The following is a 19,871-nucleotide window of genomic DNA, read 5'->3' on the forward strand; positions in this document are numbered from 1 at the left end:
ACTGCCTCTGCAAGGCCACCAGCATAATCGAAGATGAGATTTACCCAGGACATTCCCTCTTCACCCCTCTCCCATCAGGCAAGAGGTACAGAAGATTGAAAATGCATACCTCCAGATTCGGGGACAGTTTCTTCCGAGTTGATATCGGGTAACTGAACCATCCTTTCACCAACTAGAGAGTGGTCCTAACCCACCATCTACCTCATTGGAGACCCTTGGACTATCTTTAATTGGATTTTACTGGACATTATCTTGCACTAAACATTAATTCCCTTTATCCTGTATCTGTATACCATAAACGGCTTGAATTCAATTATGTACTGTCTTTTGGCTGACTGGAGAGCATGCAACAACAAAAAAAGCCTTTCACTGTACCTCAGTATACGTGACAATAAACAAAACTAAACTAGACTATTAAAAGCAAAAAGTTGTACTTACAGCATAAAATTTTTATGGACATAGCATGAAGTTTATTTTCAGCTCTAATAAGTGACCTCATAAAAATGACAAACAGGTTTCCAAAACATGTGAGACAAGCTATGATCCAGACAAAAACTCGAAGTATGATGTTTGCTAGCAGATCTTCAAAGGAAGATATTCCGTCTGTGTTTGGTTTACAACTCCGTACATGAGGAGAATACGCACAGTACTGAAATTTATGGAAATATCTGTGAAAATAAAGAGTACAGGAAACAATTTAACAACAAGTATGTCCAGTGCTAATTAGTACAGTATTGTACATGTCCTCAGTAAAGGATTGTACATGGAGTCAGAGTGATATTAAAACAATGTGTACAGAATATTATTTTTTATACTCTTGCCTGAATGCAAAATAGAAATCAAACATTCTGATCCATAAAAAAAGACACAGAGTGCTGGAGTAACTCAGTGGGTCAGGTAGAAAACTCAGTGGGTCAGGTAGCATCTATGGAGAATATGGATAGGTGACGTTTCGAGTTGGGAGACTGAAGAAGGCTCCCAATCCAAAATGTCACCTATGCAGTCAGAAAAAGGGTCCCGACCCAAAACGTCACCTTTCACCTACCCTGAAGAATGGTCCTGAACCAAAATATCACCTAATTATGTTCTCCAAAGATGCTGCCTGAAGCGCTGAGTTACTCCAGTACTTTGTGTCTTTTTTTGTGAACCAGCATCTGCAGTTCCTTGTGTCTCCATTATAGTCCATATCTGTTTTCCCCCTTTAAAAGGTGCACATTTTTATATTCAATTTATGACAAAAATGTATAAATGAGGTAGAAAGTAATCAACAAAAGTATGTTAATTACTTGTTTACAGCTTATTCCCTGGACATTATCTCCTTTGTCCTTTCAATACTTCTCAATCCTGCAAATTAATAACAACATATTTCTTCCCCTGTCCCATTCTGCCAGGCCGACCTCTACAATGCCAATCCAGTGCTTGACAACATGCCTTTAAGGCAAAGATAAGACACTACTTTTAAGAACTAGAAATTTGAATGGCATAAGAAGAGCATCAGACAACTTTTTTGTACTGCTGCAGTAGTTTAAAATTCTGACACTACAATTGTTGTAGTTTTGTACTTATGATTGTGCTTATGTACAGTATGATTTTACTGCATTATATGCAAAGCAACATATTTCATTGTATCCGTGTATAAAGTACCATTGAATTATTGACAGAGATTTCAACCTGAAATGATAGTTCTGTTTTTCTTTCCACAGATGCTTTTGCAGTGTATGAAACATTTTCTGGTTTAATTTATAATTAGTCAAAAGTTGGTTAATAATGTAAATATAAACCTCAAAAAGAAAAACAAAGCAAGGCATTAATTAGCGTGGCTCTAATTGGAAGGCAGTTGAGGAAACTCAATGTATTTTCTAGTTTCCACTGCATATGATCAAACCAAAACTTCTCTGTAACTTATCCAAGAAAGGGCACAATGTTGTGAATTTTGAGCTGTATACTTACATATGTTCTAAATTTGACATTGGTTTAAACATTCTGCTTTCTATGTTTGCAATTTCTATTCCTTCAATACCACTGTCAAGAGAAAATTTGTAAAACTGTCACGATACATCTGCAAACAACATAAAAATAAACGGATACAAGTTTTTGGTAGTGTAAATTATCATACTCAATGACACCTGCACAATATGATGCCAAACAGTTTCCATGACAACCAGTCTCCTGACATATATGCACAGTATTCTTGCTTTTAAAATGATGCAATAATTTTAAACCCAAAAGGACACAAAGTGACGGAATGACTCAGCAGGTCAGGCAGCATCTCTGGAGAACATGGATAGGTGATGCATAGGTGATCCTTCTTCAGAAACATCACCTATCCATGTTCTCCAGAGATGCTGCCTGACCTGCTGAGTTACTCCAGCACTTTGTGTTCTTTTGTGCATTAACCAGCATCAGCAGGTCTTTATTTCTACAATAACTCAATACAGTTGCTTACTTTCTTAATCTAATTTATATTGTACATGTGATGAATGCTAGGTAATTCATATACAAATAATCAACTGATCAGAATATAAACTATTTTAGAGATGCACAACATTTTATTTAACTTTACAAAAACAGTAGCTTATATTATTCAGAATTTTCCAATTAACTTACAGAGATTGAAGGTGTTTGAGATTGTCAAACTGTTCAGGATGAACAAAATTAATGGGATTGTCAGATATATTCCTAAAATAAATTAAAATTATTATTTTATGATAGAAATTCATTGAATAATAATGCACAAATCACAGAAATATCAACAGGTTTTGCTTACAATTTTATCAGTAATTTCATATTTTTGAATAAAAGTTTGGGGAGTTCCTGAATCTTGTTAGATGACAACTCTCTGCAGAAAATACAAAATAAATTAATGTAAATTTGTAGGTAATGTTACTTATTCAACAAAACATAATAACTTCATAGTAAAATAAAATTTAAACGTACTTTTCCGCAGAAACAAAATATTAAAATGCAAAGTTGCTCCCCAGGAACGAGGTTGGGATGGATTTATGGACTGTTACAAGATGTTGATTAGACCTCGGATTTTGGAGATACAATGCCAAAACAGACCCTTCGGCCCACCGAGTCTGCTAATTCAGCGATCACCCCATACACTAGCACTATCCTACACACTAGGAACCATTTAGAATTTTACCAAAGCCAATTAACCTACAAACCTGCACGTCTTTGGAGTGTGGGAGGAAACCAGAGCACCCGGAGAAAACCCATGCGGTCACAGGGAGAACATGCAAACTCTGTACAGGCAGCATGCATTGTCCGGATCGAATCCGGGTCTCTGGTGATGTAAGGCAGCAACTCTACTGCTGCGCCACTGTGCTGCACTAGATAATGTGGATGTGGTAAGCATTGAGGCTTTACGTAAGGCGACCAAAACCTTCAATTACAAAAGTGACAACCAATTGTCAGCTATTTCTTCTGCAGGGTTGAAGAGTACACAATCCAGGCTGCGTCACAGTTAGGGTCAGTTCTTGGGCTTGAAATCCTATGGTGCTTAAAAGATATCTTAAAGTGGTGCTGCGCAATAGGACGATGCCTGAGTGTGTTGTGTATTTGAAATAGAATTGGGAACAGGGAGATTGTTGTTCATAGTTTTAATTTAGATTAGAGATACAGCATGGACACAGGCCCTTTGGGCCACCGTCCATCGATCACCCATTCACATTAGTTCGATGTTATCCCACTTTTACAGAGGCCAATTAACCTACAAGGTCCCATGTCTTTGGGATGTGGAAGGAAACCAGAGCACCTGTAGATTACCAGAACACCAAGACGGAACCCACACGATCACAGGGAGAAGGTGCAAACTCCACACAAGCACCCTCGAAGATCTGGGTCTCTGGCACTGTGAGGCTGCATTGATAAAATTAGAGTCTTGAATCAAATGGACTCAAGATTGGAGGTCAGTTGGACATAGGCAGAGTTTGGTGGAAGGGTGGAAGATTGGGGTACTGATGTTAAGGATGAACAGTAACCAAACTACATTATTGGATATTTACGTCGATGATGGTGCATACCTCGGACTCCCTGGCAACTAATCTGGTATTGTTGTTTCCCCCTTTAATTGGTTCATAAGTAAGCCACCAACAAAGGCCTAGTTCGGTGTGACTGATAATTCACTGGCCTCATATAAGCAAAGATTTATAGTCTCACACCATTTGATGACATTTCTTAGGCTCTATAATCACTGTTTATGAAGGACAGAAAACAAATTTCCAGAAGTACATATAATGCCCATGTGCTGTAATCTGTAGCTGATCAATTGAGCAGCTAACAAAAATACTCCACTATATCATTTCAAATCTCTTTTATATTTATGGTGAACTTTATGGAATTGTACTACCATAAATATGATACTTCAGTCAGGACTGCAACGGTAGTGGAAGAAATTATGCTAGCCAACTAATCTTTGTATCATCTTGTTAATTGGTTGCAGGCACCTTCATTATCATTCTATTTCATCTGCAACCTGATTAAGAATGACAAAATATTTTGTTGTCATTTTGGTAAATACGAATCATTTCATTTACCTAATCAGGACACTGCACCTGGTATGTCAAAAGTGAGGAACACATACTAAAAAAAAATTAAAGCAGCATAGACAGTAGTAGAAAGCACATAGACGTACAGTTCTATCAAACTATGTAATGGAGCAAATGCCTTTTCGGAAATAGTAGTAATTTCATTCCGCTGAACGTACCTGTTGAAGAAGCAAAATGTAATTGTTGTATACATAAGTCAAATTGGAACGTTTGTCTTTAAATGGCAAAGTTTCATTGAAGTCTAAAATACAGAATCTTCAAACGCAATATATTTCTTAAAAAAGCCACAAAGTGCTGGAGTAACTCAACAGATCAGACAGCATCTCTGGAGAACATGGATAGGTGATGTTTTGTGTCGGGACCCATCTTCAGCAATTAGTGCCTTTTTTTAATATAAACCACAATCTGTAGTTCCTTGGATCGCACAATAATTTGTTTAGTTCATTCTAGTTATTTAAGCCCTGTCATTGTCCAATGCCTTGGCTCACCTTCCTAGTCCTCACCCAAGGTTAGAATGCCTTTGTTTGTTTTACTTAACTTGCCTCATCATTTGTCAGTGAAAGGGTATATTGGAAGATAGAATGAGCATCTGTTAGGTGATGACAATAGATAGGATAGGTTTGGAGGGATATGGGCCAAACACAGGCAGATGGGACTAGTTTTGGGGCATGTTGGTTGGCGTGGGCAAATTGGGCTGAAGGGCCTGTTTCTATGCTATATGACTTCACAAGGAACCAATATGAGCACACAAGCCATTTCCCCCAAATTCATTGATGAATTTATTCTAAATATGTCTATGTATAATAGGAGCCACTAAAAAGGAGATACGTACATGCCAGGAACCTAAAGAGCCCTGGCTAAACTGGAGTCAACCAGAGGGAAAATCCTCTGCTGGTTGGAACAATACTTAGCACAATGGAAGATGTTTGTGGTGGCTGGAGGCATTCCTCAAGGCAGGGTCCAAGGACCAACCATCTTCATGCCCCATTAATTACCTTCTTTCAATTCCATTATTCATCCATATAGTTTTTGGTTCTGAGAATTGAAAATACTATCTGGATGAATAACAGAATGTACTATTTTGGGGCCCTTTTCTCACTGGCTTTATAGAACAGATTAGGATGAGAATTTTGAAAGTTCATTATCACAACTAATTCCAGTAATAATTTGCACATTTTCCCCATAACTGTAGGTTTTGATGGAGCTGCACTGGTCAGCAATTTCCAAAACAGTACAGGAACTATGGCCCACAATGTCGTACTCCAAAGACGTACAGGTATGTATGTTAATTGGCTGGGTAAATGTAAAAATTGTCCCTAGTGTGTGTAGGATAGTGTTAATAGTGTTAGTGTGCGGGGATCGCTGGGCGGCGCGGACTTGGTGGGCCGAAAAGGCCTGTTTCTGCGCTGTATATATATGATATGATATGATATGTCCGTGTCGAACATGATGTCAAGTTAAACTCATCTCCTCTGACAGTACTTGATCCATTTCTCACCATTCCCTGCATATCCATATATTTGTAGATCTATTTGTATATTACAAATGACAATGTTTAAAAAACATTTGGACAGGTACATGGATAGGATAGGTTTAGAGGGATCTGGGAAAATGTGGGCAAGTGGGACTAGTGTAGCTGGGGCACATTGGTCGGCGTGGGCATGATCGATCGAAGGACCTGTTTCCACACTGTATGACTATAACTCTATAAATGATTTGATTGCATAAATACTCACAGCACAGCCAGGTTATCACATTTCACAAAGGTTGAATAGTTCAATGACTTGATTCGATTATTGTCAAAGTCCCTACAAGTATAATGGGGTATCAAAATTAACTTGATCATGGATACAACTGCAATGAGCATTTTTAAAACTAGTAGTGAATAATAACACACAAAGGCACAACTTACATATGAAAGATGGAGTTTCACAAACCCTATAAGCAACAAGAAAATAGTTTATACTCACATCAAGTAAACTTTTGGAATTTCAGCACATATTGTTCTCTTTGGTAGGTTTTCCAATAAATTGTTTACCATTGATCTAGAAAGAGAAAGTTAAAACTTTTACAGTAACATGAACTAGCAAATTAAACATTTATCCCCATTCTTATAAGACAAAGGAGCAGAATTAGGCCATTCAGCCCATTGAGTCTACTCTGCCATTCGATCATGGCTGATTTATTTTTTCTTCACAGCCCCACTCTCCTGCCTTCTCTCTGTAACCTTTGACATCCTTATTAATCAAGAACCTATCAATTTCTGCTTTAAAAATACCCAATGACAGCCTCCACAGCCATCCGTGGCAATGAACTCCACAGATTCACCACCCTCTGACGGTGAATCTGTGGAATTCATTGCGACGGATAAAGAAATTCCTCTTCATCAACATTCTAAAGGTTCGTCCTTTTATTCTGAGGCTGTGCTCTCTCTCGTCCTAGACTCCCCCATTACCGAAACAAGCTTTCCACGTCCACTCTATCTCGGCCATTCATTATTTCTTTTCTTTTCCAACCAGTTATGCATTTTCAATGATTATTCAACCCGAAATGCATCTAAAGTGCATCATAAAGATGTCAAAATATATCAGGCTTATTCCAAAAAAAACACATGTGAACAGTGGTTACCATCCTTTTGACACTTTTTTCAGAAAAGAGATTGCCAAAAGTTCTGAAGCAAAATTTCAATAAGACCACATTCTTCATAAATAAAATCTCTAAAACCCCACCTGCCATAGTGAAGGGATAGAAATTTGTACTTACAAAATACCCAGAGATTTCAGTCCAATAAATAGCCGTGGTGAGATTCGTGATATTAAGTTGTCATCAAGGACTCTAAGACAAAAGAATTGTACTAGTTTATGCAAGGAATACAAGATATGCAAGAATTGGGTTTCATTAAACTGCTAAATAGACTTTTGGATAGGCACATGGATATGTAAGGAATGGAAGGTTATGGATAATGTTCAAGAAGAGAAGAGTTTTTCTTTGCATCATGTTTAGCACAGACATGGTGGATCGAAGGCCTGGTCCTGTGCTGTGCTATGTTGTGTTCCATGTTCTATGGCAGTCCTTTTGGATTTGTAATTAACACTGTTATTGAAAGGTAATAGGCCTCTTTTCCAATGTACTCATTAATTTGTATTATGACTAAATTTAATACTTCAACTCACAGGTCACAGAAGCAAAAAAGCATGTAAAGATAAATGGAAGGTAGACACAAGATGCTGGAGTAACTCAGCGGGTCAGGCAGCATCTCTAGAGTGAATGAATGGGTGACGTTTCAGGTCGAGACCTTTCTTCAGACTGATGTCAGGGGATGGGGTGGGACAAAGATAGGATGTAGTCGGAGACAGGAAGACTGGTGGGAGAACTGGGAAGGAGGAGGGGATAGAGAGGGAAAGCAGGGACTATCTGAAGTTAAAGAAGTCAATGTTGATACCGCTGGGGTGTAAACTACCCAGGCGAAATATGAGGTGCTGTCCCTCCAATTTGTGCTGGGCCTCACTCTGGCAATGGAGGAGGCCCAGGATAGAAGGTCAGATTAGGAATGGGAAGGGGAGTTGAAGTGCTGAGCCACCGGGAAATCAGGTTGGTTAAGACGGACTGAGCGGAGGTGTTCAGCGAAACGATTGCCGAGCCTGGCTTGGTCTCGTCGATGTAGAGAAGTTGACACCTGGAACAGCGGATATAGATGAGGTTGGAGGAGGTGCAGGTGAACCTCTGCCTCACCTGGAAAAACTGTTTCGGTCCTTGGATGGATTCGAGGGGGGAGGTAAAAGGACAGGTGTTGCATCTCCTGCAGTTGCAGGGGAAAGTACCTGGGGAGGGGGTGGTTTGGGTGGGAAGGGACGAGTGGACCAGGGAGGTTCGGTGTGAACGGTCTCTGTGGAAAGCAGAAAGGGGTGGAGATGGGAAGATGTGGCCAGTAGTGGGATCCCGCTGGATCACCTTCGTTCCCCTCTGCCTCCACCTCAACGAGTTCAGTGTCCGCCACGATGTAGAGCTCTTCTTCTGTTGCCTCCATCTGCGGGCCTTTTTCCATGGGAAGGAGCCCTCACCACCCAGTGATGACCCCTTCTCCCGTCTCCAATGGACCCCCTCCTCTTGGACTCCCCCGGTTGGCCATCTACCTTCATTAGACCTTTTCATTTCGAGCTGTCGACGTGACATCAACCGCCTCAAATTTTCCACTCCCCTGACTTACTCTAATCTCTCCCCTCCCCCTGAATGTACAGCTCTCTGCTCACTCTGCAGCAACCTCGACTTAGTTATCAAGCCCGCCGACAAGGGAGGTGCCGTGGTAGTCTGGCGCGCTGACCTCTACCGGATTGAGGCCAGACGACAACTCTCAGACACCTCCTCCTACTTATCCTTGGACCATGACCCCGCAGACGAGCACCAGGCCTTAATCTCAAACATCATCACTGATCTCAATACTTCCAACTCTCTGCCCTCTAAAGCCTCTAACATTATTGTTCCCCAGCCCCGCACGGCCCGATTTTACCTTCTCCCCAAAATCCACAAACAGAACTGTCCTGGCAGACCCATTGTTTCTGCCTGTTCATGTCCCACCAAATTAATTTCCACCTACCTCGACTCCATCCTATCCCCCCTGGTCCAATCCTTCCCTACCTATGTCCAAGACACCTCACATGCTCTCCGTCTCCACAATAACATCCGTTTTCCAGGCTCTCACTCCCTCATCTTTACTATGGATGTCCAGTCACTCTATACCTCCATCCCCCACCGGGAGGGTCTTAAAGCCCTCCGTTTCTTTCTCGACCCCAGAACCAGCCAATTTCCATTGACCAATATGCTCCTCAGCCTAGCAGAACTGGTCCTTACCCTCAACAACTTCTCCTTTGACTCCTCCCACTTCCTCCAAATCCGAGGCCTAGCTATGGGCACTCGCATGGGGCCCAGCTACGCCTGCCTCTATGTAATGCCAAACAATTCCTGTTCCAGGCGTACACTGGCCCTGTCCTCGAACTCTACCTCCGCTACATTGACAACTGCATTGGTGCTACCTCTTGTACCCATGCAGAACTCACTGACCATCAATTTCACCACTAATTTCCATCCTGCTCTTAAATTTACTTGGACCATCCCCGACATCTCCCTACCGTTTCTGGATCTCACCATCTCCATCACAGACTATTGACCGACATCTACTACAAACCCACTGACTCCCATAGCTATCTTGACTATACTTCTTCCCACCCTGTTTCCTGTAAAAACTCTATCCCTACTCCCAATTCCTCCGACTACGCTGCATCTGCGCCCAGGACGAGGTTTTCCATACAATGGCATCGGAGATGTCCTTATTCTTTAGGAAACAGGGGTTCCCCACTTCCATTATAGATGAGGCTCTCATTAGGGTCTCCTCAATATCCCACGGTTCCGCTCTTGCTCCCCCTCCCCCTATTCGTAACAAGGACAGTCCCCCTTGTCCTCACCTTCCACCCCATCCGCCGTCACATATAACATATTATCCGCCAACATTTCTGCCACCTCTAAAGGGACCCCCACTACTGGCCACATCTTCCCATCTCCACCCCTTTCTGCTTTCCGCAGAGACCATTCACTCCGAAACCCCCTGGTCCACTCGTCCCTTCCCACCCAAAAACCCCCTCCCCAGGTACTTTCCCCTGCAACCACAAGAGATGCAACACCTGTCCCATTACCTCCCCCCTCGACTCCATCCAAGGACACAAACAGTCTTTCCAGGTGAGGCAGTCTTTCCAGGTGAGGCACCTCCTCCAACCTCATCTACTGTATCCGCTGTTCCAGGTGTCAACTTCTCCACATCGGCGAGACCAAGCGCAGGCTCAGCGATCGTTTCGCTGAACTCCTCCGCTCAGTCCATGTTAACCAATCTGATTCCCGGTGGCTCAGCACTTCAACTCCCCCTCCCATTCCTAATCTGACCTTTCTGTCCTGGGCCTCCTCCATTGCCAGAGTGAGGCCCAGTGCCAATTGGAGGAACAGCACCTCTTATTTCTCTTGGGTAGTTCAACATTGACTTCTCTAACGTCAGATAGTCCCTGCTTTCCCTCTCTATCCCCTCCCCCTTCCCAGGTCTCCCACCAGTCTTCCTGTCTCCGACTACATCCTATCTTTGTTCCGCCCCATCCCCTGACATCAGTCTGAAGAAGGGTCTTGACCCGAAACGTCAACCATTCCTTCTCTCCGGAGATGCTGCCTGACCTCCAGCATCTTGTGTCTACCTTCGATTTGAACCATCATCCGCAGTTTTCTTTCCTAAAGATAAATGGAACTTAATTTCCTGGACACAAACATCTTGGATAAGAAAGGTTTAGAGGGTTTGGGCCAAATGCAGGCAAATGGGACTATCTTAACTAGGCACCTTATTTGCCATGGATGAGCTGGGCTAAAGAGCCTGTTTCTGTATAACTCTTAAAAGGGCGATCTGACCAAAAATAAATAAATTGATATTTAAAGTCAAAACATTTGGCCAAAAATTTAGATTTGGAAAGAAATGGTTATCTTAACATGCAATTAACTATTATATAAATTTAGTTTAGTTTATTATTATCACCTGTAACGAGGTGAACAGCTTTTTGTTGCATGCTATCCAGTCAGCAAAAGGACTCTACATGATTACAATCAAGCCGTCCACAGTGTAAAGGGAATAACGTTTCCTGCAAGATATAGTCCAGTAAGCTCCAATTAAAGATCGTGGGTGTCCAATGAGATAGATGGTAGGTGAGGACCCTATCTAGTTGGTGATAGGATAGTTCTAATACCTGAAAACAGCTGGGAAGAAACTGTTCCTGAGTCTGGGGGTATGTGTTTTCATACTTCTGTACCTCTTGCCTGATGGGACAGGGGGGAAGAGGGAGTGACTAGGGTGAGACTGGTCCTTGAATATGCTGGTGGCTTTGCAGCATGAAGTATAGATGGAGTCGATGGAAGGGAGGTTGGTTTGTGTGATGGTCTGGGCTACATGCACAATTCTCTGTAAATTTGGAAAAATTAAAATATCTGAAATGTTATTTAAAATGGAATTATAATATTAAGCCTTGGAGTATGAATATAATGTTACTAGACTGAAGAAATGGAGAAAAGGATGTTTGATACGTACAAAACTTCGAGATTATGAAGGTCTTGAAATAGTCTTGGCTTCAGTGAAGTGATATGATTGTGACTGATGTACCTAGAAAAGAAAATAATAATGTACAATTAAAACCATTGCAATTATTTACGCTAGTTCTGTAAAGACTGACAATTCTAAGGAACCATTAATAAAGATGGGACAGTCAACAAATCAGTCTAAAGACATAATTGGATTGCATTGCCACCTCAGCAATATGAGTGCGCCCTAGTATAACGCACCAGGCTGTGCTGATAGCTGGTGTTGTTTCTGTGGAGATCTTCCAGATAAATACAGAGTATGCAAACTAGGAACTGCAGATGCTGGTTTACAAAACGAGACACAAAGTGCTGGAACACTCAATGGGTCAGGCAGCACCTCCGTAGGACATAGATAGGCAACGTTTTGGGTCGGGATCCATCTTCAGACTAATTGGAGTATGTGGAAGAAAGTGGGAAAAGTGAGGGGGGGGGGGCAGGACAAAACCAGGCAAGTGATAGTTGGATGTAGTTGAGGAAGGGCTCTGAAGAAGGGTTCTGATCTGAAACAGGGGAGGGGGGTGATTGGTAGATGGGTGGACGAAGGCCAGAGATGCCCAGGAGACAAAAGGCTGTGAGATAATGAGAGGTGACGTGAGGCCAGGGGAAAGGAAGTAGTTGGAAGAAGGTGGAGGGAAGGAGAAAGTGAGGATGGGATAGTGGGAGAAATGTGTGCACATTCATGTGGGGCACGGGGAAGAGAGGCGAGAACACGCCCAGGCTGCCTAAGCTTGTGCATGATCAAGGAACCTGCTGGATTTTAAATGTTTCTGATTTTCCTGATTGCTGTTAATGCACAACAGTTTGCACAAGATGATAGATGAATAACCATTGTGAAACTGTTGAAAGTCGTGGGGCGAGGAGAAGAAACATTATTCACAGCAAAAAGGCAAAACTGCCAGGTTTGATTTATAGATGGAAATATTTATAAACCTTAGTCTGAAGAAGGGTCTCGACCCGAAACGTCACCCATTCCTTCTCTCCCGAGATGCTGCCTGACCTGCTGAGTTACTCCAGCATTTTGTGAATAAATCGATTTGTACCAGCATCTGCAGTTATTTTCTTATATTTATAAACCTTATTCTGAAGTATTAAATTAGGTAATAGAGTATAAGCTGTTTACTTACAATCGTCTGAGATTGTAAAGTCCACAAAATGCAGTTTTTGAGATAGATTGGATTTGGTTATCCTGCAGGTATCTGTAAGACAATGAAATAAAAATATTATAATTGCCTTCCTTGATTCTTTGAAATCCAGATCCAACATTCATCAATCTTCCCACTAGTAAAAATAAATTCTTTGAAGGGCAATTTACAGAGGCCAATTAATCTATAAAACCACACGTCTTTGGAATGTGAGAGGAAATCCGAGCACCCAGAGGAAACCCACGCAGTCACAAAGAGAACGTGTAGGCTCTATATAGACAGCACCCGAGGTCAGGATTAAACCTGGGTCTCTGGCACTGTGAGTCAGCGGCTCTACCTACTGCGCCACCATGCAGCCCACACAATCACATTTCTAAAACTGAAGAAGGATTCCGCTGCGTAACGTCACCTATCCATGTCCTCAAGTCATGCTGCCTGACCTACTGAGTTACTCAACGGCACTTCGTGTCACAGTTTTTAACACTGTTTCCTTTTTAATGTACATCAATATAAAAGTTGAGTATCAAGCCGTATTGTGGAGCACTGAATACATTTTAAAAAAGCGAAAGAAAATATACAGATGAGAATGCACTCACAATCCCTGCAGGTCACAGTAGATGAGGAACGCATCAGCGGGCAGGCTTTTGATTTGATTGCTCTTCAGAGACCTGTTATGGAGAAAAGCATTTTTATTATTTATAAAGCAGGCAGCCTGATCATCTGTCACATACGCAGGATCCATGTTCTCTATCCAGGAAGGAACTGCAGATGCTGGTTTATACCGAAAATAGACACAAAATGCTGAAGTAACTCAGCGGGTCAGCCAGCACCTCTGGAGAAAAGGAATAGGTGACATTTAGGGTCGGAACTCTTTGCTCTCCGGCTCTTTGTCCAACCTCGATACATTAGACACAATCATGCGTATAAACAAGAGTGTAAGAATATTAGATTACACTGAGGAAGTACACAAGAGTCGCCGTGTTTCCTGTGCCATCTTATCCCCCTCAAGTACAGAAATGTAGAGTCTTAACGACCTTAAAGACTCGTTGTCCTGGTAGCAGCACTGGGTTGGAGTGGCGATGTTGTTGATGTTCTCCACTGCTGCTGGGCCATTCTGTGCCGCTGCAAGCCGCAACAATGCTGCTGTTAAACTTGCAACCCAAATTTCCAGCCAACACTCAGCTGTCAGCTACAGCAAGACGTTTCCAGTAGTACTGACTGAAGGAATCACAAACTATTGTATACATTGTGTATGCAAGCAAAGAATCTCCCTGTGCCTAGTCACATGTGACAATAAAGTATTCCTATTCCTATTGAATGATGAGGTGCTAATTGATCACTTCTTGCTGATGCTACAATTCCACAAGTGTTTAGAATCAGTTCAAGTTGCTGCTCTCCTAAGGGAGCAGTGTGGCAATTGTTGAACCTTTCACTGCTTTTTTACACTTCTGCACAAAGATCTTTTACCCACAGTAAGGGGACCAAGAAGGTGAGATGGGGAAAGATTTAATAGGAACCTGAAGGGTAACTTTTTCATACAAAGTGTAGTGGGTATCTGGAACGAGCTGCCAGAGCAGGTCATTGAGGCAGGTACAATAACACCATATAAAAGCTAGACACAAAGTGCTGGAGTAACTCAGGTACTCCAGTTTCCTCCCACATTCTAAAGGTGTATGGGTTTGCAAGTTAATTGGCCACTGTTAAATTTTCGCTAGTGTTTCGGGAGTGGATGAGAAAGTGGGATAACATAGATCTAGTCTGACAGTGCTGGGGTAACCCAATAAGTCAGGCAGCATCTCTGGAGAAAACAGATGGGTGACGTTTCAGGTCAGAAACCTTCTTCAGACTGAAAGTAGTGTGGGGGGGGGGGGGGGGGGGGGGGGGAAGAACTGGAAGTAGGAAAAGACCAGAACAAATCAGGGCCGCAATTCCTTCCGATCAGCTGCCTGACCCACAGTGGGTTGTTACTACCTTAAAAGACCATGCTATGTGTTTATATAATATGATTGTGTCATGCTTGCCGTTCAGCTGAAGCCCCTGCCACAAATAGTGGTTGGATTAACTTAAAGCTCCATTCATAAGTGAATGAATGACTGTGTAAGTTAGCTCCAGAAACTAATTCAAAACAACAAACAATAGACTGCAGATGTTACCACAAAATATGCAGTCACAACGACCAGCGGCATACGGAGGCAATGGTCGCTCTCTCCCGGACCATGCTGGGGGAGCTGTGCAATAACTGGGAGAACAGGTGTCAACAGTGACGGTAACGTTTGCACGTTCTCTTGGGTTTTCTCCGGGTGTTCTGGTTTCCTCCCACATTCCAAAGATGTGCGGGTTTGTAGGTTAATTGGCTTCTGTAAATTGCCCCTGTGTGCAGGAAGTGGGATAAAATAGAACTATTGCGAATGTGTGTTTAATGGTCGGTGCAGACTCAGGAGGCCAAATGGCCTGTTTCCATACTGCATCTCTAAAAATAAAAATATAAATAAAATTATTTAAATAATTTGTTTTGAGTTAATGATTTTAATATTTTATATTTCACTATAACTGATAGAAAAGCTGTCACGACATAATTTTAAAATAATAATGAATGTGACTTACAGCATTGTCACATTCCCCGAAACCTGTGGCACATTGTTTAGGTTCTTTTTGTCGCATTCCAGTCCTGTTGCTTGACAAGCACACTTCTGCGGGAAATGCTGAAGTACTGTGAATTAAGAACATAATTAAGGACATTGGTTGTAGTAATGCAAATGAAATTTCCACTCTGCAAATTAACATTAATAAAATTAATGAAAATAGGGTCCATGGATTAGAATTTGGATATTTAGAATTTAGAATTTGGTCATTCCTTCTTCTCCAGCAATTGGTACAGAAGGTTTAAAGTGCACTCCATCAGACTCAAGAACAGCTTCTTCCTCTCTGTTATCTGGCTTCTGAATGGTCCTTCCATAAGCTTGGATACTGTCTACCCCATTGCAGACATTAGACTTTGTCTATGGAACTGATGCGCTACAATGCTGAGAACTACATTCTGCATTTTAGTTGGTTTAATTTATTGTCACGTATACCGAGGTACAGTGAAAAGCTTTTGTTTTTTATCTTCCTCTTTGCTCTATCTATTGTACTTGTCTTTGACCTGATTGTATTTATATGTAGTATTATCTGTTCTGATTGGATAGCACACAAAACAAAGCTTTTCACTGTACCTTAGTACCTGTGACAATAATAACACTAAACCTAATCCTTTTATTTGCGCCAGTCCAATTTAACTAAAACTTTCTGGGGTGAAAATCAGGCATTTAGCAATGTTTCCAAAAAAGATAAATTATCCTCTTGATGCTCTTCTAACATCTTTTGAACTGGCCTCTATATGACTTTCATGGAACTTCCATTAAAACCAGGAAGCACAGGAGAAGGATCTATTCAATTAATAACATTTATTCAAAAAGAAAGAAAGCAAGAAATTATAATCTAATTAGCTTAACTTCTGACATAAAATATTAGAGGTTATTATGAAAAATGTTATAGACTTTGAAAAATTCAAGTTGATCAGAAAAATGTAACATAATTTTGTGAAACGGACATCATATCTTCGTGATTTATTGGAGTTCTTTAGAGAAATAACAGTTGCTGTGGATAAAGAGAAATTAGTGGATGTACAATACTTAGATTTCCTTAAGACAGTTGATAAGGCATCACATCAACTGTTCCTGCTTTAAATAAAAACCTCGTAGATTAGGAGAGAACTTACTGGTGTGGATGTAAAGAGACAGAAGGAACTGCAGATGTTGACATATTGAGCAAAACACAACGTGCTGGAGGAACTCAGTGGGTCAGTCATGGAGGGAATGGCCTTTGTCCATTCTTGGCCTTTGTCCATTCTCCCCACAGATTTTAGTTTAGTAATACAGCATAGAAACCTCTGGTATCATATTTCACACCGCTTTACTCCTTTCTGTTTATCTCCGTTTCATCTCATGCCATTGTCCACCCATCTGCAAATCAAACCCCCCTCACCTGTATCCACCTATCACTTTCCATACTTGGTCCTGTGCCCACCTCTCTTCCAGCTTTTCTCCCCTATCAGTCTGAAGAATGTTCTCCAGAGATGCTGCCTGACCCACTGAATTATTCCACTTTGTTATTTTGCCCAGGTTCCAGTTTTATTGGGTTTTACAACAATCCTCGAATATTTTTAGAATAACAAGATCACTTACAGCAATCCTCTGATAATTCAATGTGAGTTGACGTAAAAAAGGTTTCAAACATGTTTGCCAAACCAGTATTATCATCTAAGAGGAAAGATAAGAAAGCACATTTCAATAAATTTCACAGACAATATGTATCTAATACTATTGGTAACACAAGGTTTTGTCAATTTAGGATTAAAATGAAAAAAAAAGAAAATGTTATTACTTCAGCGCAAAAGGATAGCAACTGGAAACGCATCCCAATTTCTACAATTGTTGGAACAGCAAATACATATATTTTAAAGTCATTTCACATTTTAATATTTTTCTGAAGATAAAATTTGCAAGGCCCATTGTTCATTCTAGGGTCAATGAAAATTCGGAAAACACATTAAGCTAGAAAGAGTGCAGAGAAGATTTATGAGGATGTTGCCAGGACTGGGGGGTTTGAGTTATCGGGAGAGGTCAGGCAGGCTAGGAATTTAATGTTGGGAGTGCAGGAGGCTGAAGCGTGATCTAAAAGAGATGTATAAAATCATGAGTGGAGTACATAGGGTGAATGCACAAAGTATTTTTCCCAGGATAGGGGAATCAAGATTCAGAGGATATAACTTTAAATAGAGAGGGGGAAGTTTTAATTGGAACCTGAGGAGCAACTTTTTCACTCAGAGGGTGGTGGGTGTATGAAATGAGCTACCATAGGAGGTGGCTGAGACAGCTACAATGACAACATTCAAAAGTTATTTGGATAGGAAAGACTTTGAGGGATATGGACCATATACAGACAAATGGGAATCGCTCAGGTGGGGTATCTTGAATGAGTGGGCTAAAGGGCCTGTTTCTGTGCTGTATGGCGCTATGACAGGTCCACGAACTCCACACACACACACACACACACACACAGCACCTAAGGTCAGGATCGAACCAAGGTCACTGGCACTGTGAGTCAGGGCTCTACCATCTGTGCCACTGTGCCACCCAATCATGTGAGTAAATCAAAAAATACTTTATTACAGGAAAACCTATTACTTTGTAAAGTTGCAATGTCATATAATCCCACAACTCTATTGAACTGGCAACTCCCACTGAATGCAAAAGGCACACTCAATCAACACGTAACAACATACCAAATTATATTCAATTTATTAACCAGAACTATAAACAATATTGATAACAGTCAGACAGGTCACTCCGTTTCACATGATTAAAAAGTGGCATTACCACAGTCTTCCTCATCAGCTCCATTTTCACAATCTTGAACTTTATTGCAATGCAAGGACTGTGGCAGACACAACGAGATATTCCCACAGGGGAAAAATCCAACGGGACAATCAGGATTCTGTGCAATAGGGATCGTTGTCATGACTTCTGTAGTGGTAAGAAAGACAAAGAATAAAGCACTTGGATTAATTTTATTTTAACATCACCTTTAATTTAGTTTTAGTTTGGTTTTGTTTATGATTGTCACGGGTACCGAGGTACAGTTAAAAAAAAATGTTACTTGCTATTCAGTCACTGGAAAGACTAAACAAGATTACTATTAAGCTGTCCACAGTGTACAGTTACAGGACAAAGGGAATAACATTTAGTGCAAGATAAAATCCATTAAAGTTTGATTAAAGATAGTCTGAAGGTCTCCAATGAAGTAGATGGTAGGTCAGCAGAAAACATAACATGTGTACAACGCAGGAACAGGCCGTTGGGCCCACAATATCCTTGCCGAACATGATGCTGAGTTAAACTAATGAATGACAATTTGGTTGTGAATGAGAAGACATGTATATACTAGGAGACACAAGGAACGACAGATGGTAGTTCACAAAAAAAGACACAAAGTGCTGGAGTAACTCAGCGGCTCAGGCAGTATCTGTGGAGAACATGGATAGGTGACGTTTCAGGTTGGGACCCTTCTTCAGACTGATACCATACAGCTTCTCTACCCGTCTATCTACTTGTGTTGCCACTTACAAAGGAAAATGTTCTTTTTCACATTCTTTTGCCACCTAGGGACCTCACCTTTTGTGATCACAACCTACCACCTGACAAACTAACCTGCCTTTCTGCCTCAATCTGCCTCAATCTCCTTTAAACAACCTTACACGCCTTTAACATCACTGGTATCAAATACAAGGAAAATATCTCCGTAACCAAATTACAATAAAGTAACTGAGCCAAGGGTAAAATAACTGAGCCAAACTTCACGCTCGAGAAGTCATTTTGAAAGCATAACACATCTGCTATAAAACAACACTGCACAGCAAACAACCCTTGTAGTTAGCTAAAGCGAACAAAGTTTATGTGGTGAGAGGGGCAAAGTTTAAAGGAGATGTACGGGTCAAACAAAGAATAAACTAAATTCAGGTCAGTGTGTTAAAAACAAGGAAAGAACTCAGAAACTAAATGAAAATGAAGTTATTGCAGATGCTGGAAACCTGAAATAAAAACAGAAAATGCTGTAAATAATCAGTTGGCCAGGCAGTAGCTGTGGGGATCAGAAGAATCATTGACCTGAAATGCTAACTGGTTTGTTTTTCCACTGATGCTGCCTGACCTGCTAGGTTTTTCCTGTAGTTCTTGAATTAATTCACTGCTGAAATGGATGAGCATTCTGCAAGATTATAGGTCAACTTTATCCAAATTAATGCAAATATAACAAATTATATTAAGTAATGTAACATTACTGAACTAATCTAATCTTCTCTTTCACAATGTAGATTGGATAGCTACATATGATAGCTCAAAACACACTGGAGAATCTCCATTCATACTGCCTATAGTTCCATAGAGAATTCTGGATTAAATCATTGGTCTTTGATAGTAAA

The 19,871-nt window shown here is 41.0% G+C and overlaps 1 protein-coding gene across 1 annotated transcript in view; it reads right to left on the reverse strand.

Annotated features, from left to right (window-relative positions):
* The window catches only part of rxfp2b (relaxin family peptide receptor 2b), a 31,152-nt gene extending 12,740 nt beyond the window's left edge, over positions 1-18,412 (reverse strand). Inside the window, exons 1-14 of the mRNA XM_078403203.1 lie at positions 18,271-18,412; positions 17,077-17,151; positions 15,458-15,563; positions 13,450-13,521; positions 12,836-12,907; positions 11,662-11,733; positions 7,317-7,388; positions 6,524-6,598; positions 6,290-6,361; positions 4,640-4,711; positions 2,768-2,839; positions 2,608-2,679; positions 1,951-2,022; positions 439-668 (exon numbers count right to left, since the gene is read on the reverse strand). Of these exons, the coding sequence (XP_078259329.1) occupies positions 439-668; positions 1,951-2,022; positions 2,608-2,679; positions 2,768-2,839; positions 4,640-4,711; positions 6,290-6,361; positions 6,524-6,598; positions 7,317-7,388; positions 11,662-11,733; positions 12,836-12,907; positions 13,450-13,521; positions 15,458-15,563; positions 17,077-17,151; positions 18,271-18,412 (1,276 nt within the window). The remainder of the gene's footprint in view (positions 1-438; positions 669-1,950; positions 2,023-2,607; positions 2,680-2,767; positions 2,840-4,639; positions 4,712-6,289; positions 6,362-6,523; positions 6,599-7,316; positions 7,389-11,661; positions 11,734-12,835; positions 12,908-13,449; positions 13,522-15,457; positions 15,564-17,076; positions 17,152-18,270) is intronic.
* Between the last annotated feature and the right edge of the window lie 1,459 nt (positions 18,413-19,871).

This window comes from Rhinoraja longicauda, chromosome 7, assembly GCF_053455715.1.
Source record: "Rhinoraja longicauda isolate Sanriku21f chromosome 7, sRhiLon1.1, whole genome shotgun sequence".
NCBI lineage: Eukaryota > Metazoa > Chordata > Chondrichthyes > Rajiformes > Arhynchobatidae > Rhinoraja > Rhinoraja longicauda.